General features: G+C 34.0%; 2 protein-coding genes and 2 long non-coding RNA genes across 5 annotated transcripts; 2 read left to right on the forward strand and 2 right to left on the reverse strand.

Annotated features, from left to right (window-relative positions):
• Positions 1–5623: 5623 nt before the first annotated feature.
• On the reverse strand, positions 5624–9120 carry LOC108200224 (protein ALP1-like). Its single transcript, XM_017368292.2, has 5 exons — positions 8589–9120; positions 7438–7960; positions 7126–7351; positions 6428–7047; positions 5624–6353 (listed from the first exon to the last, which is right to left on the reverse strand). Exons 2-5 carry the CDS (start codon positions 7651–7653, stop codon positions 6081–6083), a joined length of 1335 nt encoding a protein of 444 aa, XP_017223781.1. The 5' UTR covers positions 7654–7960; positions 8589–9120; the 3' UTR covers positions 5624–6080.
• A 2875-nt stretch (positions 9121–11995) lies between these two features.
• On the forward strand, positions 11996–13845 carry LOC135149196 (uncharacterized). The gene is made up of 6 exons (XR_010287430.1): positions 11996–12231; positions 12329–12373; positions 12494–12619; positions 12861–12941; positions 13049–13099; positions 13395–13845. It is a non-coding gene; the product is annotated as an uncharacterized LOC135149196 (long non-coding RNA).
• A 1280-nt stretch (positions 13846–15125) lies between these two features.
• Positions 15126–18440, forward strand: LOC135149739 (uncharacterized). The gene is made up of 5 exons (XR_010287934.1): positions 15126–15600; positions 15690–16641; positions 16992–17081; positions 17355–17408; positions 17515–18440. It is a non-coding gene; the product is annotated as an uncharacterized LOC135149739 (long non-coding RNA).
• Positions 18441–18570: 130 nt separating this feature from the next.
• LOC108200602 (protein NSP-INTERACTING KINASE 1) lies at positions 18571–21395 on the reverse strand. Of its 2 annotated transcripts, XR_001802773.2 has the most exons (4): positions 21051–21395; positions 20893–20963; positions 19162–19294; positions 18571–18974 (listed from the first exon to the last, which is right to left on the reverse strand). XR_001802773.2 is itself a non-coding variant. In XM_017368815.2 (3 exons), the coding sequence occupies exons 1-3, from the start codon at positions 19476–19478 to the stop codon at positions 18839–18841; spliced, it is 417 nt and encodes a 138-aa protein (XP_017224304.1). In that variant the 5' UTR covers positions 19479–20881; the 3' UTR covers positions 18571–18838. The 2 variants fall into 2 exon arrangements, 1 of the variants encoding a protein (XP_017224304.1); XM_017368815.2 differs by lacking the exons at positions 20893–20963; positions 21051–21395 and adding an exon at positions 19331–20881.
• Between the last annotated feature and the right edge of the window lie 2337 nt (positions 21396–23732).

Consider the following 23732-nt stretch of genomic DNA (forward strand, 5'->3'; position numbering starts at 1 on the left):
ACAAGGCCACTGCTAGAACATAAGCTGAAATCCCATTTACAGGGATTTTGATTTGTTGAAACCCATGAAGAGAAGAAACTTGCAGAAGGTGAAGTGTTAAAAGTGGAAAACCAAGACAGTAGAGAAAGTCCTTCTTGGTTCGAAGAACTGATTGGAAACCAGGAAATACTGAGAAGCAAAAAGATCAAGGTAATTGTTGTGCTTGATATTATGAGATTTAGTACCATGTTATCATCTCCTTGCATCTGATATTCTGATCCTCGATATTCGCCAGACTCACATGCATATATTAATATTTAGAAAATTAATTTGAGGCATTTCAGTATGCATTAGAAACCCCCAATGAATATAATGATTATATAATGCAATTCGAAACCCTTCCTCACAACTCAGGCCTAAGAAAGTTTCCAGGTTTTTCGAAATTTAGGTGGATTTTCTTGTGACTAGAAAGACAGAGCAAGGAGTTAATGCAGTATCTGGTATGGACTTGGGGATGGTTAGCAATATTTGTGTACATGTGTGAACATAAAGCCTTTTGCTTAAAAAATTTTACCTCGTAGCAGTAGATTTGTCACAATAAGTTTCCAAATAATCTATTATATATATAATGCTGCAACATGTGTTTTCTGTGAGCCAATTTAATCTTGTGAAATTACAGCCTTACCCCTTCTTATTTTTTTATATTATTTACATGTATCGATCGATCTCTTCGACCCTTCTTGTTCCCTTCCCTGTACCATTCACTCTTCACTCTGAAGCTCAAATTGAGGTATGTGTTGTGATCAATTTAGCTTTATTTTCATATGGGTTATGCATTTTAATTTATTTGTATGTATATATGTGTGTATTGCGACTTGTGATGGTTGTGTTTTATGGGGTTTTATTAATGTCTGTATACTCTGTTGTGTAAGGTGAAGAGTGGAAGTCTTCTTCGTTAATTTGGAAGATTTGTATTGCAAGTATTTGGATACCTGGTGAGACTAGAAGTGACCCCCTTTTGCGATTTGTTGTTTTTGTTAGAAATTAGCCTCTCTTTATTTACAAAAAAATGACTTCTATTTGGGATACTATATTTGTATGAAGTGAATATGTAAGCTGTTAATTTGAGTTCGGAAATAGAATGGGAAGGGTCTTTGGATTTTGCCAATCTCTTACATTTGTTCTGCTTACTACCATTTTTACGCATTGCAAGGTTTGTGCCTTCCTGAATGCATGCCCCGTTGTTGCATAACTATTTTCTTTGTGGTCCTGTAATTACCAGATGATATAGGGCAAGCGGTATATTATTGTATATATGATTTTTGTGTAGAGAGTGAACTAATATTATTTGCATTTTACCCTCTGATTGGGTGGAGGGAATGAATCGAGATAAATGAGCAATTCTAAAGGAATTGAAAGTGGAAGTGCAGGATTTAAGAGGGGACAGTTAGAAAAATGAGTATGTGTATATTTTCTAACTATAAGGTTTGTAAAGGATACATTTGGGAGCTAGGATTGAGAATTTAGACTTATATTATTCTAGGGATTGAGTTTTTGCTCAAATTGAATGTAAGTGAAAATGTTACTCCTTTTTAATACACACCAAATAGTATAAAATTTACAACCTATTTTCATCGTTCCAACTGGGCAAGGTGCAATATACAGGACTATAGGGTGTGTTCAACTTAGAAATAGAATGGCGGGTAAAGAAACTGAAATTAGGCTAAATTCTCAACACGCGTATGAATAATTATTAGTTTATACTCTTTTTTTGGTCAGCTATGCCTCATTTTTTTACATACGAAATACTCATTCTTTGTTTCACCATTTTTTCACATATCTTAAAACAAGACTTTTGCTTTCCTCTTATACATTTCATTCTAACCATTACAGCCTTCTTTTAAACACAACTTCATTTATTTGGCCCGGAGCTGGCTTTCTCTTTACTCTTTAGCTTGACATAATAATGATAATGTTTAGTTGCAAGAAGCTAGCTATTCCATTTATTAGTTTTTTTAGCTCATGCATTAAAGCATTCTCTCTCTTTTTTTTGGGTGCAGAAACCATGTTGAAACAACTGACAACAATATCAACAACCGAGGTAATTTATTGATTTAGCAATTATCTTCAACGTAATCAGGAATATTTGAATTTGAACCATTGACATTGGATGCTGCTACAGAATTACAAACAGAGGGAAATACCAAGGATACTATGAGTGGTGCTGCTGTATTGGATGAAGTTGTCAAGAAGAAAAAAAAAGAAACGAAAGTGAAAAAGGTGCTGCTACAGATCAACCTGATACTGCAGAGAAAGAAGTGGACAACTTTAAGAAGAAATCTGAGGAGCTTTCTGATGTTAATGATTTGATCGAGTCTGCTAAAGTGAAGGGGAAAACAAAGACAAAAAGAGTTTTGATTTTTCTGATGAAAGTGAACGAGTTGAGTCTCTTGCAGATACAGTTGTTGATGAAAATAACAAGTTGACTGATAAAATCAAGTACAAAAAGATAAAGAAACGCAAGTCTAATAAAGTTGACCAAGAAGACAAAGCTTTAATGGAAGTTGTAGTCGAAGAGCAATCTAAGGATCTGTCAACTGCAGCATGTGATGTTGACAATGAGAAGAAAAGTTCCAAGAAGAGAAAAAGGTTGGTTTTTGATGAAAATGAGATCCAGTCTAACAGTAAGGAGGTAGAAGAAGCTAAACCAAAGAAGGCCAAAGGGCCTGAAAAAACAACAAAGAAAGACAAGAGTGCGGTGGGTGGCGAAAATGAAGAAAGTGCAAAGAAGAAGAACAGTCAATATTGACAGCACCAAAATATCGAAGAAAATACCGGATGAACATGAAGTTGGGGACCTCAAGAGTACAAAGAAAGTTCATCTTGATCATTCTGGAAATCATGAGAAGAGTGGATACAAGTAAGGCAATCAAAAATCATCAAAGAAGCAACATAACGGGCCAGCGGAGGTAAGGATTATACTGGCATTACTAATGAAACAAAATTATAGGGGAAATTTTTGTTATTTCAAATAGTATTGGTTGGATATTTTAAATTTTTGTAATTTGCTCTGTACCCATTGTTGTTTAAAGATAGAGTAGTTGGTTCCAAATAATAGATGTGGTCTTCTGTTCATGTCAATGGTTCTATTGTGTCTGCTTGCGAAATTGCGAAAGTCTTAAACATTTGAATTTATGTAAAAAAATTAAATTGGTGGGTTATATTTTTCCAGCCGAAGACGGTAAATGCATTTCAAAGGGTGAAAATTGATGAGGTGGAATTCGCTGACAAGAGGCTGCAAGATAATTCTTACCGGGCAAAGGTATTCTAGAACTTTTGTGTTTTTTTGCATCTCCAACTATGAGATTTACTTTATCATTATATATGTATATATTTACAAGTATTTTCGTTTCTAAATTGTCTGCAGAGCGGTGCTGAGATTGGATATGGCGCTAAAGAACAACAAGTCTTGGGGCAGGTTAGAGGAAGGTATGCATGTTACCAGCATAGTACGCATAAAAGGGTTAAATTGAATGTTTTCCCCTTTATTTTATACTACCTTTTAAATCGGTAAAATCTCATTCTGATTGATATGAAGAGAAATTTCTGTACGGTCCACTTCTTGCGGTTAACCTCCATAGACAATTGTTTTAGGTAGGACGTATTATTACATTGTCGTATTGTTTTTTTAGAATTGTTCTCTCTATAATCTTTTTACTGACGCAAACGTACATTAATTTTTTTATGCTAGCATCTATATGCATGCATGCTTCAAATACTCCTAACTAGCTGTTTAACTTGGTACTTAACATCTATTCTGATTTATGAATGCTATCTAATATTTTGTTTAATTGACTATATAGCAATTTTGTGATTCTTAATTATTATTATTATTATTGTTTTCAATATTTTCTACTCAAAACTAAAAAATTCTTATTGATTTTCTACCCATTGTTCTTTTACTGTGGTTTAGGATAGGCTGGATGGACAACTAGAGGTTTTGCTTGATCTGAATGAACTTAGTGAGGATGAAACAGTAGCATTAACTGTACCTGCAGTAAGCAAGGATGTACCTGCAGTAAGCAAGGATGCTAAATACTTGGCATATGCTCTCAGTTCGAGCGGAAGTGATTGGGTAACTATTAAAATAATAGATGGGGGTTCAGGACAAAAAAGTTCACAATGATACTTTATCATCGGTATGTAGTTTTAATTGGGCATTCTGTAAAAAGTAGATATTGCAGTGATCATAGACATTTGGTACTAATATATTAATGATATGTTTGCTTTGTCCCAAGTCAAGTAATGATAGCAAAGGCTTTTCTATTGTCGTTTCCCAGCTCCCAGGTAGGCCGGAGATTTAAAATTCACTTTTGTAATGATTTCCTGCTATGATTTAGAATTCAATTTTTTGAACTATCTATAATTAGTTCTTTGCACTACTGGTTTTCGTGAGATATGATTGCCATGATATTCAAGTGTGGCTCTGTGAGTACTAAATGACTGTCATTGAGCTTGCGATGTATTATTGTTGATTTAGATATACATGATACGTCCAAGAAAAATCTCCTTTTATAAAAACACTTGGACTTGAAAATTAAAACCCATGTCTTAGAGTTAATGTTGGTATGGTGGATCTCACTGTAGTTTATCAATTCTTTTAAGGACAATGTCATTGCTCAAATGATGCCAATTGTTTCTCTGTCTGCTTAAAATGTGGTGCAAGAAAAAGCCTTGTAAACTCCTACCAAGAAGTTGATTGATACTATATATACAAATAAAGGCACTAGCAAGGTGCAAAAGATTAAAGCTCCGGTTGCAGTGGCAAGCAATGTTCCAACAACTTCTGGAGGGAATATTAGTTATTTGGTGTTATAGAGGGGCCACGAGGTTAACTCGGAGTTTGTAGGCCTGCTTGACCGGATTATGAAGAGCTACACAGAAACCTTTGGGCAGTTGCCGACAAAAAACAAGAAAATTAGGACAATGAAGCTGAATATATTATGCTCTTTAGTCAACAACTTTGTCAAACCCCCAAATTAATTCAGGTAAATACTGAGGTTCTTTATGAGTTTCAGGCTCTTTTTACGGACTTGTAGGGATGGGGATTCAAGCTAAATTGGCTGATAAACCATCTCAACTATATTGAACAGCTCTTGTTTTCAAAGACTACTTAACGAACTTCATGCAATTGACTTTCACATTACTGATGCCAAAAGTAAATTACAGGATCTGCAGACTCTTTGTATCGAGGAAATGATACATTCAGAAAGCTCTCCAACTAAGGGTACCAGTCTTGCTGTTACTGTCGGCTACCTTGTAGATGATATGATATAAGAACCAAAAAAAACATTGACAGATGTGTTTGATCCTTTGTAGATTCTGTGTAATTTATGATATTTTATTCAAGAGTTTCAGGAACACTTTTCATTTGGAGAGAGTAATAGTTGATCTAAGGCTCTAAGCTATGCCTCTAGCAAATTGTCGCCGGTCTACCTTTCTTATGATATTGGCAATGTCCAAAAAATTATGATATTGGATTCATTCTAAATATTCTTGTCTTTTTCGTAGTAGTTCTTTCTTAAAGTGAATATGTAGGATAATGTTGGCTATTCTCTGTTCTGCAGATACTAGAACCATCCCCTACTTTATTCATCTGTGTTTCTGTGGAAGCCTATGAGAGTTTGCAGGTTACAGAAGTGGCTATATATTTTCGAACTTGGTACAATCCAACATATATGTAATTTTCTAACCTGGGAAAAAAACCTTAAAAGAAATGAAATTAGAGCATGCCCGTGCCTCGCACGGGCTATAAAGCTAGTTAGAATACAATATATCAAGCACCACTTCCTTCTTCCATTCATCATCAGAGCTCGAAAAGAAAACATCCATTTGATTTGGATTTGCGGAAAACAAACAAGCAACCCTGATTGCTTCTGGTTTGGTGATACCAGGCAAGCTAGCTATCTCAGGAAGTAAATTTTTCTTTTTTTTTATCAGCCTCTGATTCACGATTCTCTATAGAACTCATGGCATTCGCAATGGTTGATAAGTGATTGCTCATTCATTTCATAAATCCTGAGAATTCGGTAGCCATATGATTAGAAGTTAAATCTATGATTTGAGCAGATTTTTTCTTCTCCGTTCCTTTTGGGGTTTTTTCTTTCTTTTCTTTCTTTATTTACTGGAAGTTGTGGTAGACTATCATCATCACTTTCATCATTCGCAAGGTTAACGATGTCCTCAAGATTGTTGACAGAGCCTTCCGGCAACTCAGAAGCCATTCCATTTGCTCGATCAATACCAAAGATAATATCTAGCTTATCAAGATAAGGAAATGGAGTCCTCCACAGCCCTCCAGCTTTAGGATGATTCTGATTAAAATTGGTACATTAGTTGAAGAATACAAATTATAAATAACTAACAATGTTCTGACAAATTTATTTACCTTGCAAAAATCATCATAAGCTTGTTTCTCACATTGTATCATTTTTGTCTGATCATCCCACTGAAAGCCGGATGTTTTGTTTACCATTTCAGAAACAACAGCATACTTGTCTTTGAACCATTTAAATTTTGACTCAATATGTGGTATAGCTTTTAACCGACAACCAGGAAACTTAGTGTTTAACATTACCTCCAAATGACTTAAATAGCCATTCTTAAATCCTCCCTCACCTTTCCATTGTCGGTCAGCACTCAAATCTAACAAACATTTAATTAAAGCTTCTTCTTCCTCTTTTTTCCAAACACGCTTATTTTTCCCTCTTCCAATAGTAGAAATCTGACTATTTGCATCCATCCTGAATAAAACACATGCCGACACTATACGAGCTCGGGTGCGGACTGGATAAAATGAAGGACTTCTTAAAATCCCCCACCTTCCCTTCAGCAAGCCAAAACTTCTTTCAATTACATTTCTTGCTCGAGAATGTTTCATATTAAAATATTCCTCTGCACTTAATGGTTGATGATCTCCCCACTCTTTCAGATGATAACAATGACCTCTATAAGGTGCTAAAAACCCCTCACAGTTAGTGTAACCAGTATCTACCAAGTAGTAACAACCTTGCAATGCAATAATATGAATTATTAGTAAAGATTAATTATAATTAAGTTAACTGACTTAATTAGTCGTAAAATTACCTTGAGGCACCTTCAAACCATTAGGCCTAGAAAGTGCATCTCTTAAAACACGACCATCATGTGCAGAACCTTCCCAACCAGGCAATACAAACAAAAATTCCATATTGGGTGTGCATACACCTAATACATTCATTGCAAGGTTCTCTTTTCTTGTTCGATAACGTGCCCTCTCCTCATTTGTCACATGAACACTAACAAATGTTCCATCTAAGGCTCCTAAACAGTTCTATAATATACAAGCAAAGGTTTATAGCTTTAAATAATAAATTTATTTAAGTTAAAAATTAAAATTCCAAATTTTATAAATGGTACCTCGAAACACTTCCATTTATCAGAATCACAATCTTCTGTTATGGGAATGGGCTTTTTTAGTAAATGATTATGCAACTTTAAAACCGCCAGGAGGCAAAGATTGAATTGTCTGCTGACACTTTCTCCACTTCTGTGAAAATATTTTCCTATTGTCCTGTTTTTTTGATGATGAGCCAATGTATACAGGAACATAGCTAAAATCTCTTCCACACTCATATTTCAAGTCCCTCTTAGTCCACCTATGTCCTTAACCATCTCACAAAGTGTATAAAAGGTTTTCCTATTCATACGTAATTCATTCTTACAAGCAATGTCACCATCATTGATTAATGCATTTAAGTTATCATGTCTACGACATTTTTTATCCCTCATTCGGTGTATACTATGCACACTTATACCTAGAGTACGTAACACCAAGTACATGATAAATGCAATATTTATAATAACCAGTAAAGGCACAAGTAGTTCATTTTGGCTCCTCCTCCTCCTCCTCTTTGTTAAGGACAATCCACATTGGTCCATTCTGTATACACATTCACATACTCAGAAATAAAAATAAATATTATGCTCATATGTTTTATGCAATTTTACGTCACTGACTATACATGAACTAAAAAATGAATGTACTCCAGTCTTTACAATATCAGCAAGAAAGCACCAAATAAGCTAGAAGCAAATAAAAGATGCTGAGGAGAAGAATAATTATTTTAAATCTCATTGTTGTATGAAAAGTATATATCTAATTAATTTTTAGTATTTATATGTGGTTGTCTTTGTCCCCAGAATTCCTGTACATACAGTTTTTTTTACCGGCAAATTATAAATTTTCTTAGCTAAAGCGGGAGATAATCATTAGAACGAATATGCCGGAGTTATATACAATGCCGGAGTTATGCTGTATTCTTAAAATATCAAAAACAGGATACAACGGACATGTTGATTCTTTCATATCAAGTTTCATACACATAACATCCAAGGCATGAGCATACAATTTTACATGGTACTGTGATTGTTAGTAACGATAGTGGCAGAACCAGGGATATAGTTTTGTGGCTCTGTGATGAATAAAGTTGTGTGTTTCAGCATAAACTAATGTCCATAAACAAAGAATCAGGTAGAATGATGATATAATAAAGTGGAGAGGTGAGTACCTGTAATCTGGCGGCAGCGTGAAGAGAGCAGAGAAGAGGAGATGAAAGCGTTATGAAACCCGCGTGTATAATCTTATACAAGGATGATAAGGACTGGCCCATACCCACCTCCCCCCAAGGGTTTGAAAACCTAGATTTTGGGGGTATGAGGAATCGGTTTTAAAATTTAAAAAAGCCCAACCAAACATAAGGTATGGGTTTAGAATGAAGTAACCCCATACCTGATTCCCCATCCCCATGAACCAAACGGGGCCTAAGAGGTTGTTTAGAGCGGCTACAAGTTGACTGGTTCCAGCAAAAGGTTTGAGCAAAGAAGTGGAGATTATGGTTCAATTAGGATTTAGAACAGAGCAGTTGGGTTAATTAGGGTTTACAAGGGATTTGGGTTCAAGCTCTCTACTGATTTTAAGCTAATTTGGTTCAACTTTAAGGTATAAGCCCTTTTCTATCTTCTAATTAAATGTTTGTAAATTTGTATGTATATTTGGTTTGGGTTCGATTTAGATGTATCTTTGTAGTGTATTCATGTTTGTATGTTTGATTTGGGTTCAATTCAGATGTATAGATAGTGATGTATGCTTGTATTTAGATATATGTTTGTTTTACTTTGTCTCATGCCCCCCTCTTTCTGTCTCACTGTCTCTTTCACACTCTCACTCAATTTTCTATCTCTCACTTTATCTCTTTCTCTCCCATGTTTCTGTTACACGTGTATGATCTGTAGGTCTAAGGCATTTACTAAAAAAGAAAAATATAAAATGTAGTTTAAGTGTGATATTTATCATATTTGATACAATTAATAATAGACAGAGCTGATTATGCTATAATATGTCTACCTCAAATAATGAAATAATAGATATAGAAGAGAGAGATGGTTATAATATGGAAATCATGATATATCTTGGTCTAATATATATATATTTACTAAACAAGTAAAATTATCAAAAATGTTTAGACTGTCATATAGTATATGATTTAGGAAAATAGGGTGCTCGTTAGGTTGTGTATGATAGTATGAGTAAAAATGTAAGTCTGTGTCTACTCTAGTTAATAATTAACATTGCTGTGCTTGACAAAATGTGGTGATGGATTACAAAGAAACCGTGTGGATTAATCTTCCAAAGTATAGTGACGGCTATATTAACGGGATTAAAACTTTTATAAAAAATGCAGTTTCTAGATTCTCTGTAGGTAATGAAATATCATGTCCTTGGAAGAAATGTAAAAATGATAAATGGTATCATGAAGAGTGATCTATAACCATCTGATCTGCAATGGACCATCTCTCTAGTACTCCTACATTATTTTGCAAGACTTGTATGCTTTGATGTTATTTTGCAAGACTTGTGCTGTTTAAGTTATTAGCAAGACTAGTAAGCTTTAAGTTATTAGCAAGACTTGTAAGGTTTAAGTTGTGTTCTTTAGTTGGTGTTGATGGATTGTAGCAGTGGATGTGGTTTATTGGTGCAAAGGATGTTGGTTGCAAATTTATCTTGAATATTGTTGGTTTTGTTTATGGGAAATGCAATATTTGAATAGGATATTTCAAATTCTTTTTGTTTGTGGTGTTACAATAAGGTCTTCTTTATGTTGCAATAGGGGTGCTAAATCATTTAAAAATATTTTTATTTTGTAACATCAATTGTGTTGCAATATGTGTGTTGTGATAGACAACACAGTGGTGGATCCCAAGTGGGCCCCACAGGTGGGCCCTGAGCTTTTTTAAATCAGTACATCTATTGCAACACAGGTTTACGTTGGTATAGGATAAAAAAATGTTGCAATTGATGTCTATTGTAACATCATTTGAGGTGTTACCATAGAATGACCCTGATGTTACCATAGATACCTATGGTTATCGCGTTACACCTAACACCCAAAATATGTTGCAATAGCCCATTTCAGGCCTACGGTAACGTTTTTTGGTGTCTAACACTGATTTGAGGCTGCTAAAAGTCATTTATGGTGTAATGAACTTTTAAAGTTCATTCAAAACAGTAACTTAAGGTAGCATTCAGCCTCCTCTATTTTGGGGTTAATTATTAAATTGGTCACTAAAGTGAGCTTAATGTATCAAGTTGAAAACGATATCAAGATGGTCATTGAAGTCACCGTAAATATCACACAGGTTCCTCGAAATATGAGTTCAAGCATTAATAATATGATTTATAGAGTTTTACATATTATTTTAAAATGTTACCACAACCAACTAAAAGGTTATGACTTCTAGTATTTTGTGATAATATATTTAGATTTTATCAAATTTATTTTATTATTTATTTTTATTATATAATTATTTTTCTTGTTTTAATTAAAAAATAAATACCTAGTATGGATGGAAAATGAGTTTAGAGGGATATTAGATAAACCTAAAACTAAGAAAATGGAAAGGGAATGACTATTTCTACTAAACAAACGCCAACAAAAGGAATGAGTTTAATTGTTTCCATTTTCCTTTGTTAAATACCCCAACCAAACTCTTCCTTAGAGTAACATACTAATGAAACGTTCTTTATATAATAATATAATAGAGTTAAGTTCCATGTAGTCCACATATTTACTATAGTACCGTAGACCATGTATATTCTGCAACTATAGAATGGCATAAAAACATTGCAAAATGTATGAAACTTGTTATTTTGTGAAATACGTTCTATAAATATCACTATTTCATGAAAAATATTGAAAATCATTTATGTTCGACAAGTAGAACACATATGTTCTGTAATATGTAAATATGTTCTGCAAACTTAACATGTTTTGCAGAATAATGTGTTTTTCACTATTTAACTTGTAGAAAGTTTAGGATTGTCAAAATTTTTAACAAAATAATGATGTTTATAGAACATGATTTGCAAAATAACACATTTTGCAATGTTTTTATGTCATTCTATAGTTGCAGAACATATGTGGTCTACGGTACTACAGAAAATATGTAGACTACATGGAACTTTGTTCTAATATCAAAATATTAAAATATCAATTTATGATTATAAAAAGATGTAATTAAACTATTTATATCACTTTAAATATGATTCGATTGTATCAAAATTATTTATACAGTTTTACTTTTCTTATTTCACCCGTCATTACTTTTGAATTACATAATTAAATATTTATTAATTTATTATGAACTTTTATTTTAATTTGAAATTAATTCTCAACAACTCCATGCGCAAATCTATATCTATATCTATATCTTCTTAATCTATATTCTATATTCTATATTTATATATCTTCTTAATGAGTGCAATGCCCATTTAATTTTTTACCCGCGGAATACCCATGTTTTACCCAATTCCTTATATAATTTATCTGTTTTGAATGACCCGTTTAGATTAAAAAACCCGCTATATAACCGATTCCACGAGCTCATATTGTTTACTTGCCTTCTTCACGGAATTTGATTTGCTTATTTATTCTGCTGTCCTCTAATTTTGGCATTCATCTATTTCAGCATGGAAAGTGCGTGTAATCAAAGATGCATATTAGGCTATGTTTGTTATTATTCAAAATTTAAACTGAAGCTCTTTGCTTGCTATGGAAGAGTCTTTTTGTGGGTTGGTGGATTGATTTTTGGCAAAAGTCTCACCAGCCATGGATTCACGTTCGCAGCAGCCAATGATTAATTGTTCAAGCTCAGGTTTGTACCGAAAAGGCATGCTCTTCCGACAGTATTTACCGGGACTGTACTTTGCTCTCCGTGGGTGTGAGAATCATGTATTGTCTTTGATGTGCAGGTCGTAAGAGAAATAAAGAAAATCAGACAGATGGTTCACTTGCTGGTACTAGCGTAACTATAGCCTTGCATTCATCGAATGAGAACTGTACTTTAAATCATGTCTGTTTATAGTAGGAACACCATGTGTTTGTGTTTTTAATTCACCAGTGGCATGATGTTGCAGGTAGCCGTTAGCAAGGGTCTGGTAATGCTCTAAATTTATTTCTGCCGAGACGCGCTAAAAAAATTAAGAAATCCAGAACCACCGGGAATTCGTCATCCTTTGACAATATCAGCTCAGGGAAAAATGGTATTGATGCTCTCTCATTACGTAGGCTTGCTTATTTGTGGTTGATGGCTTACAATGTGTCCAACAACTGTCACTTTTTATTGTCGCAGCCACAAATCGTGTTCCTCTATTGACAGTTGATCAGATCAATCCAGTCAATTTATGTCGGAATTTCTTCCAAATATACAAATTAAGTTTGATGCTGCAGGCTCTGGAATTTTTTGATCTGATTATATTGCCCAATCTATTTTTTTATATGTAGGCACCAATCTATCTCCCCTCTCCAGCGGTCGTCGGTATGCATTGGTTGCAGTAACATGTGAATCGGAATATATTGGCAAAGGTACTGGGCAGGTCTTTTTTAATGGTTTGCCTATAAGTTTTGATTAGTTTTTGAATGTTCGTGGATGACCTACACGCATTCCATCATTGATCATTTTGCCATTTCAGTCACGGGTCGTACCCCGCTATCAGCTGTAGACCAGAATGCATCCAATCAATGTAAGTAGGGCATACCTTTTGAAATGTACGTATTAAAGGGTTTGCTTTAAGCATTGTATTGACTTGATCTGCTTAGAGTGTTACTGCACTGTGTTGCTACTGGTGTTTGTGTTGTTGATCGATGTATGGCCTAGCGAGGTGACTATGTGCAATAATTTAGTAAGAGCATCCCGGTTACTGTATAATATATATCGACACTGGTTACCCCCATGACCAATCGATCTAGTGATCTTACTTACTCCACGCCGAGTCGCAGTAGTTGATATGTTCGTTCATGCTTATCTTTTTGTTGCAGCAATCAGACGTTCTCCGTTGTGCAATGTTGATCAGAATGCAGTTCCTGGCTTTGTGTTGGATTCTACCATCACAGGTAGTTAGCAAATAAGCTGTGTTGGATTCCATTTTAATTGTCCACCTTTATATTAAAAGGTATAAAGGTATATGTAGTGTTATGTTAAGCCATGTTTGTGACCTAATTAACTGTTGGTTTTAAGAATTTGTAAAAACATTTGCCAATAAAATTAGTTCATATTCTGTAGACATGTCGTAATATGTAGTTGTGTTTTCTGACAAAAAAATTTAAAGCAGTTAAAATGTATAATCCGGGACATTGTGCTTCATCAACATTTGCGGCTATTGAGACTATATAGATATGTAACGTTCTCCGTTGTGTAACGTTCATAACTATAGTAGTTGTGTACAATGTTGTCATTTTCAATTTGCCTGGCTGATACCAGAAGTCCTACATGACTTAATGTAACTTATGAAAAATCCAATTAATTTTAGTCAAAGTTCGTTTATTCCATTTAAACAGATTATGCATAAACAGATTTAGGATAGGTTTCAATATTTTTATTTTTTGAGGCCATCGGCTGACATATAGATCTGAATAACAATGAAAGTATATGACATTTGACATCTATATATAAGGTTATCTTCTAATAAGCTGTGTAAAAACAATAAAATTTATATGTTTACACTTTACAAGTGGTTTGGCAAAAAAGGGATGTGTACAATATTTAATCATTTTTGTCGACTTTGGAGTTCACATTATTTTCCACTCAAGAGCACGAACAGACATTATTCAGGTTCTTCACTATTATTTTAGCTTTTTAAATGATGGAGAGGATTCATATAACTCATATAAAAGGCTAACTAATTTAAAATTTAAAGATTCTGCTATGATAATAAGCTTAAAATATAATTTACATGGCTCTGTTGTAAGACTTCCTGTTATATGTCATTTATTCTGGTACTTTTAATCCCGTCCGAGTTTAAGAGTTTGTATTATTTTGTGTTATATGATATTGATTTTTATATTTTTAATCATGTTTAGGTTTAATCGATTCTAATTATGTATCGGCCTTTATAATTTTGTACTACACTACTATCACCAAAGAAATTGACAGTGTCAAATAGAATTCCTTTTCTAAAATTGAGAGTGTATTAAAAAAAGTCGAAGTGAGAAATATAAATTAAAGCAGAAAAGCAACGGAAAGTGTATATGTAGAACAGATTTTTGGCAAGCAATTGTACCACAATTAAGTAGGTGCCTAAAGTAATTGTTTTGTAATAAAAGGGACTTAAAAACATGCCTGAATCCAATCTTTTCACTCCTCTGTTTGATGCAGAATCGAGTAAAGTAAAGAATTTTCGAATAAAGATGATTTATCCTGATGTTTCTTGAGAGAATTCATTACGGATACAATGATAAGAAGAATGAACAGGAAAAGGAAAGACCGCGACTTTAGCTCTGTCCAAGGAAAATCAAACAAAAAAGTTGTACATATAGCATATGAATAATAAACTGCATACTATAGCGCCCATTAGGATCTATATAGCTCATGACTTTCCACCACATGGAAAATTATATAAGTGCATATAATATAGGAATATTATGATTTAGAATTTGATAAAGACACTGATAGTAGTGCTCCTTTTTTCTTAAAAGACTGAACTAATCCAACTGCTTAGATATACTTCTATCTTGCTAAATTTGCAGAAACACAAGTATATATCCTAGCTTTGGAGGCTTTGGGCTTGGAATTATGATGGGTAAAGAGTTTCTATATGGATAGAAAGCATTGTTAAATTCAGTATTATAAGGCACATGGCTATATTCGAGCAAAAAAAGAATAAATACAGGTGGTTTTTCACGCAGTTATAATGCATATTGGTAAAATTTTGGTACTCCTTATATGCAGAGAGCTTGGGAGCCGGTTGTGGACACATGTGCAAATTATAATGGATGAGAAAGAATTATTGCTAATATGTCATTACAAAAACTCTTAACGGGAGAGGTCGGAGGCTATGCGGTTGGAGAATCAACAGTGGTTTATGATTTGGATTCCTATCAAAATTTGGAGATTCCCACTTGATCCAATATCTCCTCTGTCCACGAATAATAAATTCTAAATCGGTTCTAATTTGGAAACAATCATAGAAGTTGGTGATTTGTGCTCTACCACAATGAAATTCTACATCAGCCATGGCTTTCAGTTGTATGTTTCTTAAATTTCATTATTATTTAATTTTATAATGTCCGCCCAACTGTTTTATCAAGTCTTCTCACTCGCGTGATCCTTTGCAGGCCTAAAAATGGAAGATAACTCACATGAGTCTATTGTCTCTTCTTCGATTAAAATTCTTTGAGGCATTGTCTTTTGGTATGACATTACTTTGGTGTTTTGATATTTGTTTTCGTGTTTTTGCAAATTCTTCTATATTGGGTCAGTACAGAGCAAATATTGTATTGTTGGCATACTACTGTAGGAAGTATGCCAGCAATATTAGGCTACAGGTTTAAATCTCCCCTACTATGGTCCAAACTCAGCAATTAGTAGAATAGTCAAGGAACATATTATTAAGGAAGATAGTGCGTACTTATAGTGAGATGTGAAATATGTCAACAAGCTATAATTCTGACAGTAGACATGTATCAGCAACTGCAACAGAACCTGCAACACTACCTCCAGCAGTTGTAACGTCAGCAAGCCACTTTCTCCAATCACGGTGATAATGGTACCTAGAGTAGGTGATAGAGCACCAAATCCAGCAGCAATTGGTGGAGCGGCTAAGTCTGTTAAATAGTGTATAAGCTGATTATGAGAATCCTTTGGTTCTTTATTAAAGCTTCGTTAAAATTTCCTCAGAAATAGGGATAGTATTATTCCACCAGTAATCGCCATAAGGTTAAATGAAGGGTCTGCTGGTATGGAATGTTTTTGAGGCATGGATTCTTTCAAGTGGCTGTAGGTGTGCTGATACTGAGGTTCCACCTTTCAAGCAGCCACCCTCACACTGATCTTTTGATGTGTCTTTCAAGCATCTTTGTAGGAGCATCCGGCCTTTCATGTTTATTTTATTTGTTATCTGAGGTTCCATGGAGATCAATAAGCTTTATCTCAGTTTCTGTATACCTCAACATATCACTCATCAGTTATCACTGTCTTAGTAGCAGGAGTAGTGGACATGTCCGGGACAGGATCAGTAGAATACATTTCATCAATCTCATCATCAGATCTATCATTAACTCTTTTCAGGTACACTCCTCAGCAAGTCAGCATTTTATTCAATAAATATATATATGTAAAGATTTTTTAATTTCAATAATATGTTGATTTTTATAAACATGACGATATGTTCAATTCAATCACAGTACAGATTATTGCCTTTTAAATTTCATGAATTTAAATATATATTAAATATAAAATTTTAATTACTTTTTGTTAATTTAAATTAACATAATTTCTCACATTATTTTTTATCTTATCATGTGTAGTGCGGGCATAACTCCATTACTAAAACACGAGTTTGTTAAATGTGAAGTTAAGTTTAGCTTGAGTGAAGAAACTTTAAAAGGTTTTTAAGATATTTTTTGTATACTTTTCAGGGACTTGCAAGCAAAACTTTTTTGTATTCTTTGGTGAGATCATAGGACTTTGGGTCGGGTTTCGTGAAGGATGAAAAAAATACCCAGAAGGTAGGTAATTAGTTTTTCTGTAGTTTTGGAATAGTTGCTTGGGTTTGATCATATTAATACAATTCTGTGAGCTTTAACATTGAGCAATACAAGACATGGACATTGCAGTGAAGTCGGCCATATAATAATTCTTTTCTATTTTTAGTGCATTGTTTTAGCCAGAAGCATATGTACTTAACTGTAGGATTCAGTAGTCATGCAATAATCAGCTCATATTTTACTGGACTCACCTTCCCACACTAGACTCATGCATTACAATCTTTTATCTCACAGCCTCTTTTATGGATTCCAAGCTCAGCTTCTCCGATAACAAGGAGAATGATACCGGTAAATTTTCAAAAATAATCTTCCCCAAAGATAGCATTGTGGTGTTTTAATCTATTTGTAAGAGTTTGTTTTTGTTTAATCCCTAATCCAAGAATCTCCGATGCAGCTCGGAAATGGTGCTGGACTAAAATTTCGAATGAAAATGCACTGGTAAATGTATGATTTACAGACATTAATTTTGTGAATATATAATATTATCTCAATAGAATTCCAACATTTATACAGCGCACATGCGAAATTCCCATGATACTGCTCTCGATAGGTATCTGTATGATCGGATGATTAGGATTCAACAAAGCAAGCGTTCAACTTCGCATCCAGATTCAGTGTTGGATAAGCCAAATATTATTAAGAACTATATTTCTATGAGTTGTGGCTGAGCGTCTTGGCTCTTTACACTCGATAGTGATGTATGGCTTCCTGATTCCTTATATCTGTTTAATGATTTTGAATTTTAAAAATCTTTGTAACATTTAAACTTAGTTGCTTATCTAATGTACAAACATTGGACGCTTCGTGTCCGTGTCCCTGCCCCCTTTCTCTTCCTTGGGCTTTGGGTTTTTGTCCAACTTCCAACTCAATATCTTAGTCATCCTTCTTTTCGTTTATTTTTTAAATTTGTCCACTTTGTAGGAACTACCGGTACACACTATTGTAATGCCTGCTAAGTGGAATTCTTTACATCAGATTATAGCTGAAGGCAACCTGTACATTGTGTCAAATTTTTATACTAGGCAAGCAACTCGAGGACTTAGGCCTGTTTCTACCCCCAAAGTGCATTGTCTTTACACAAATGATCAGTGTTGAATTAATAAATGAATAGGACTACACTGTACCACTCAACATATTTGTGTTTGTAAAGATTGACGACCCGTACGATGTTTCAGGCAATGGTTGAGGTTCCCGCAGATACTATTGTTGTGTTTGGTTGAGAGGAATGAAATTTGTTAAGAATGGAATGAGATTAGGAATGGAATGGTGAGAGAATGGAAAGAAGGTTGAATGGAATGATCAATTCAAAGTTTGGTTATTTTTTTATGATTGGAATGGAATGAATCATTCCATTCATTTGAGTTGTTTGGTTACTCAAAGGAATGGAATGATAATTAATTAATATTTTTTTACAAATTTTTCCATGTAAAATCTTAACTTTCAGAATATATAAATTAAATACACAAATTAATTAATTTCATGTCAATAGCATACTTCCCAATTCATTACACAGTCAGTAGTACCTAAATCAACTATGATAAATATTAAAAATTCACAAATAAAATCCAAACTTTGGCCACAGCCAGTTCTTCATAATTTACAAATAAAATACAAAATTTGTGAAGTGAATACGAGAACACCGGAGAACCACAACACCTCTAGGCATTATCCATATGTAGAGCTTATCCTCTACCCTGGCCACGGGAGGTAGCGGCAGATCATTTACCAGATAAACTCTGGCTTGAAGTTCCTCTGCAGATAAATTTGCGATTGAGCACTTGCACTGTCTGAAGATTTGTCAAGTTACCAATGCTTGGAGAAAGAATACCAGATAAAGTCTGGCTTGGAGTTCCTCTGCAGATGATAATAACCAAAAAAAAATATTTACCCCATTGTACTAACATTACTATCTACACAATCTGTCACAGGATGAATAATGACTACCATTCAGAACTACAAGAAAATTTTCATGCATTTAACAAGCATTAAGTTTGCTGAATTTCATGAAACTGAAAGCAAGCAGAATTAAGGAATAACATACAGGCCAACGACAAGATAATCAGGTGAACAGGTGACCATTGTCCAGCTACATGGATCAGCTGCATCAGAATCCCACTTTGCTAAAACCCCATGAGGATCCTTCAAAGCAGCTTTAATACTCATCAAAGCTTGCACTGCAGTAAATGTATAATAAAAAAGAAATTAATTACCTTCAAGATTGACTCCTTTAGCAGTAAGCAAGGAGTTAACAGAAGTCCATAAGCTCAGATAAATCACAAAACAGAACACATAAGATAAAGGTAATATACATTCTGAACTTCCTCTAAGATAAAGGAATATGTTACCTCGGTCAGACATCACCAGAATCTTATAACCTTCCTCATTGGATATATCTTAACATTGTAATTATCATAACAAGAATAATATAGACACTAATGAGTGAAAGCTGCCTACATTATCCAATATAGACACTAATGAGTGAAAGCTGCCTACAGAGTAGATTAAAGTACTCCCTTACCTGGCCAAACTGGGGATGGGACAGTCAATTAAAATATTCCGAGTTCTTTAGTCATGAATCAACACAAAGAAAGATGAGATCTTTACCTACATTATCTCTCAGTTTTAACAACAAGATTCATTTGCAAATATGCGCGTAAATATTTAACAGTTTCTGTGAAGTACCAACCAGGTATTTAAGAAGATAAGATAAAGTACATTCTGACTTCTAGTAAAGCATATCTTTCCTGGCCTTGAACATAAACCTGGACCTGAATGTTGGACGATAGACATCGAAGAATAGACGATATTGCAGTTTACAAAATAAGTAAACAGGCACTCCAGCTAAACAACTGACTAGAATAGCAATCCACCTGCCCTTTGAATAAAAAAGAAAGAAGCTGGAGCTAAAAGCAATCATCATGGCAGTAACACTATAGACTAATTCAAGATTTTATCAATAATATTGTAACACTATAGACTAATTCAAGATTTTATCAATAATATTAAAACTGGAGTAAAATAATCTCGTGTTGATATTATTAATCCAACAACTCAACTCATCAATTTTGGCTGACAAGCACCATTCTCTGTTAAGATCAATTATTCATGCCCTTGACAACCAACAAGAAGAATCTTATCATATAGATGATCTAAATAACATATAGATGAGCAATAATGTCACAGCATGATCTAAATAACATATGGTTGGCTATCTTATCATGGACTGGGATGTTGCCTCAAGTACACAAGAACCTACAGCAATGCGTACTACAGCTACAAGAGAGATTGTAGAATACTAAAAAACGCGCTCTCAAACTAAAAAATAGCAATAGACGAAGATTCTACTTGGCAAAGATCAATATGATTTCTGCTTGAATTGTTTATGCAAAATAAAACCAATAAAAAGACACGCTCTCAAATAAACAGAATTGCCGATTATTCCATCTCTAGCAGGCCTGAAGACTATATATTGAAACGTACACAGTAGGCCTGTTTCCATAAACCTTTTTCTAATTGAACAATAAGAATCAATCTACCCATCACATTACTAGAGCAGCAAAAGTTGACAAGTACAGAAAAGTTAGTTATGTGATAGATCCAGGATCATCTTGAAATCTAAAATTAATTTGCAATTATCAAGTTCCACAGTTTACTTTCAGCATACAAAATAATTTACTCAACATGATTATAAATTATGATGACTAGCCAATTTTGACAGTTTTTAAAATCATTGATAAAAACAAACAAAAAGTATATAGTTAGAAAAACAGACCTTACTGATCTCGAATTGCCATAAGCCATGGCTGCACTCTGGATTTCCCCGAGCTTCGGTTAGAACTTAAACTGCAGTTTCAGCAAAAGTTATGTTCTGTAAATTTAAGTGAAACCATAAATCTGATAAAATTTTATCTAAATCGATAGATTTAAAACCTGTTTGGATAGATCAATCGAAACTCCAAAATATCTGATTGAGTCTTAAACTTCGTCTTCAATGGAGATGAATTATGGATTCACAAAATTTTCAGTCGAAAAGAGAAAGAGAGAGTGTAGAGAGGGGGAGAGGCAGAAAAGGGAGAGAGAGATGCGAGGAAGAGAGAGATTCCGGGAAGAGACAGAGAGATGAGAGAGAGATGCGAGGAAGAGATGCGAGAGAGAGAGAGAGGCGGAGAGAGAGGCGAGAGAGAGGCGGAGAGGGAGGTTTGTGAGAGAGGCGGAAAGGGAGGTGCGTGAGAGGCGGAAATGGAATGGGCTTAACCCGCACTTTCAAAAATGAATCGAGTGTTGGATTAACTGATGGTAGGGGAGAGCATGGGCCGGTTCGGCTCGGTTTCGGGATAAAACCGGAACCGGAATTATATATCTCCGGTTTTTAAAATCGAAAACCGCAACCGCCGGTTCGGATTCGGTTTCGGTTTCGGTTTTAAAAAGCCGGTTCGGTTATAATCGGTTCGGTTTCGGTTACAAAACCGACAACTACAAAATTGAAGAAATAATATAAAATAACACAAATTGTTGCAAGCAATCCAAAGATAATAATAATCCAACAGTGAAATTTAAAGTTTCAACATAGATAATTAGTCATAAGAGAGTGCATTCTCTGTGCTAAACTAAAAACAGACTACAGAGTGCTCAAACTTAAGTCAGTTAATTTGTAATTTAGCAAGGCCATCAGTGTTCAAGGCTTAAGTCAGTAATCTTGTAAATTACAAGATCACTTAAGCAATGCGAATCAAACTTAAGTACATAATTTAGCACTATAACAGAGTGAACTATAATAGAATTAAAATAACTTAGTCCAAAATGCTACCAGCTCAACTAATACAAACCTACTGGACAGCTTTTAATTTCTTCTGATGCACCAGTTTTATGTTTGATATAATCATATAAAATATACAATAACAGGGCAGCAACCAAACTAAGCAAGAGCCAAGACTAGCACTAATTTATAATAAAATTCACATATCAGCAAGATTAAAAACACAATTCGATTTACATGCACAAAGATGAACAAGTAATACAAAATTACAAGTACAAATAAATTATGTTTTATTGTAGCTAAACCTGTTCTGCACCTTATTATTAATTTGCATATATATATTTTTTTAAATCTACAAATGTTTATACTTTATTATATAGATTATAAAAAATTATATTTAATTATTTATATTAATAATCGGTTCGGTTCGTTTTTTTCGGTTCGGTTTTGAGATATAACCGGAACCGAACCAATCAAAACGGTTCGGTTTAATTTTTTCGGTTTCGGTTCCGGTTTCGGTTTTTGACGGTTCGGTTTTAACCGGTTTTTCTCGGTTTCGGTTTCGGTTCGGTTTCAGATCGGTTTTTTGCTCACCCCTAACTGATGGATAGGAATGAATAAAAAAATGGGCTATTCCATTCCTTGGGCCAACCAAATAGAATTTTTATTTTTTGGAATGGAATGGCCCATTCCATTCTGGGCTAAAGTCATTCCATTCAGGCCAACCAAACAGAGTGTATAGGTTTTCCTTTTCCATGTGTTACTCTTCTATGCAGTGCCTTAACATTTTGGTTGGGTCTGAAAGATAAAAAGTTCTTTTGTTGGAGTAAAACTCTCAAATATAATTTTTAAATTTTTAAATTTAGACAATAGTTATTTAAAATTTATAATTCTGATAATTAATAACTATGACTTTTTTAAAAAAACCATTCATTTAATATTACGTTAAAAAGTAATATATGTGTAAAATGAGGACATTTATCAAACGTCTATCAAATGTACATCTTATTGATAATATTTCATAATTTATGTAAAGTTTTTGGTAAGTTTGGAGTTTTAAAGGTTTTTTCTGAAAATATTGATATATATTGACTCACCTGAAAATATACATGTTAAAAAAATATTTATGAATAATGTTAATATTATTAATTTAATATATTTGTTTCACTTTCATTTTAATGAAATTTACCCGCACGCGAAGCGCGTGCATAATTCCCTAGTCATACTTAATAACTATTTTAGAATTTAGAACGAAAATTAAAACATCGCTGGTTCCTAGGGGTGTACACCGGTCGGTGAAACCGACCGAACCAACCCAAACCGACCATATTTCACCCGAACCAAACCGGATTTTTTTGACCCGATTGATAATTGAATTAAAAAATGAGTAACCCGATTTAATTGGGTTGGACACGGGTTTCGGTTTTTTTTAACCGATCCAACCCAACCCGATTAAAAAATATTAAATTACATATAAAAATTGTTCACCCCACCCCAATAACCCATAATACATTAGCCTAGTCCATTTAACTAATTGTTCATTCGTTGTGCTTTGCTAATTGTTGATTTGTTGTGCTTTACTAATTGTTTCTATTCAACTTAAATTTTAAATTTATTGCTGTAATTCTGAAGTTTCTGGTATCGAGCTTAACTTAGTATCGAGTTTTAATTGTTTTAGTCACTAGTACAGGTTTTTTAAGATGTTATAAGATGTTATAGTGCCTAACTCATTTTGTATATATTAGGTATTTCACCTGCTTGCTGTAATACATTCAGTTAAAGTTTTATCTTTTGATTTGTCGAAATTTGATTTTGCTAGATTATGAAAAGGAAATTATTTTATATTTCATAACCCG

The sequence above is a fragment of the Daucus carota genome, chromosome 9 (genome assembly GCF_001625215.2).
Source record: "Daucus carota subsp. sativus chromosome 9, DH1 v3.0, whole genome shotgun sequence".
Lineage (NCBI taxonomy): Eukaryota > Viridiplantae > Streptophyta > Magnoliopsida > Apiales > Apiaceae > Daucus > Daucus carota.

Bases quoted from the DNA above. Each gene is read 5' to 3' on its own strand.
- LOC108200224 (XM_017368292.2), bottom strand. From the start codon at position 7,653: ATGAGTGTGGAAGAGATTTTAGCTATGTTCCTGTATACATTGGCTCAT. The intron at 7,352-7,437 runs GTACCATTTATA...TGTATATTATAG, and splicing joins ATAAATGGAAGTGTTTCGAG to AACTGTTTAGGAGCCTTAGA. The intron at 6,354-6,427 runs GTAAATAAATTT...AATTTTAATCAG, and splicing joins CTTATGATGATTTTTGCAAG to AATCATCCTAAAGCTGGAGG.
- LOC108200602 (XM_017368815.2), bottom strand. From the start codon at position 19,478: ATGTCTGACCGAGGTAACATATTCCTTTATCTTAGAGGAAGTTCAGAA. The intron at 19,295-19,330 runs GTAATTAATTTC...CATTTACTGCAG, and splicing joins TAAAGGAGTCAATCTTGAAG to TGCAAGCTTTGATGAGTATT. The intron at 18,975-19,161 runs GTATGTTATTCC...TATCATCTGCAG, and splicing joins GATTATCTTGTCGTTGGCCT to AGGAACTCCAAGCCAGACTT.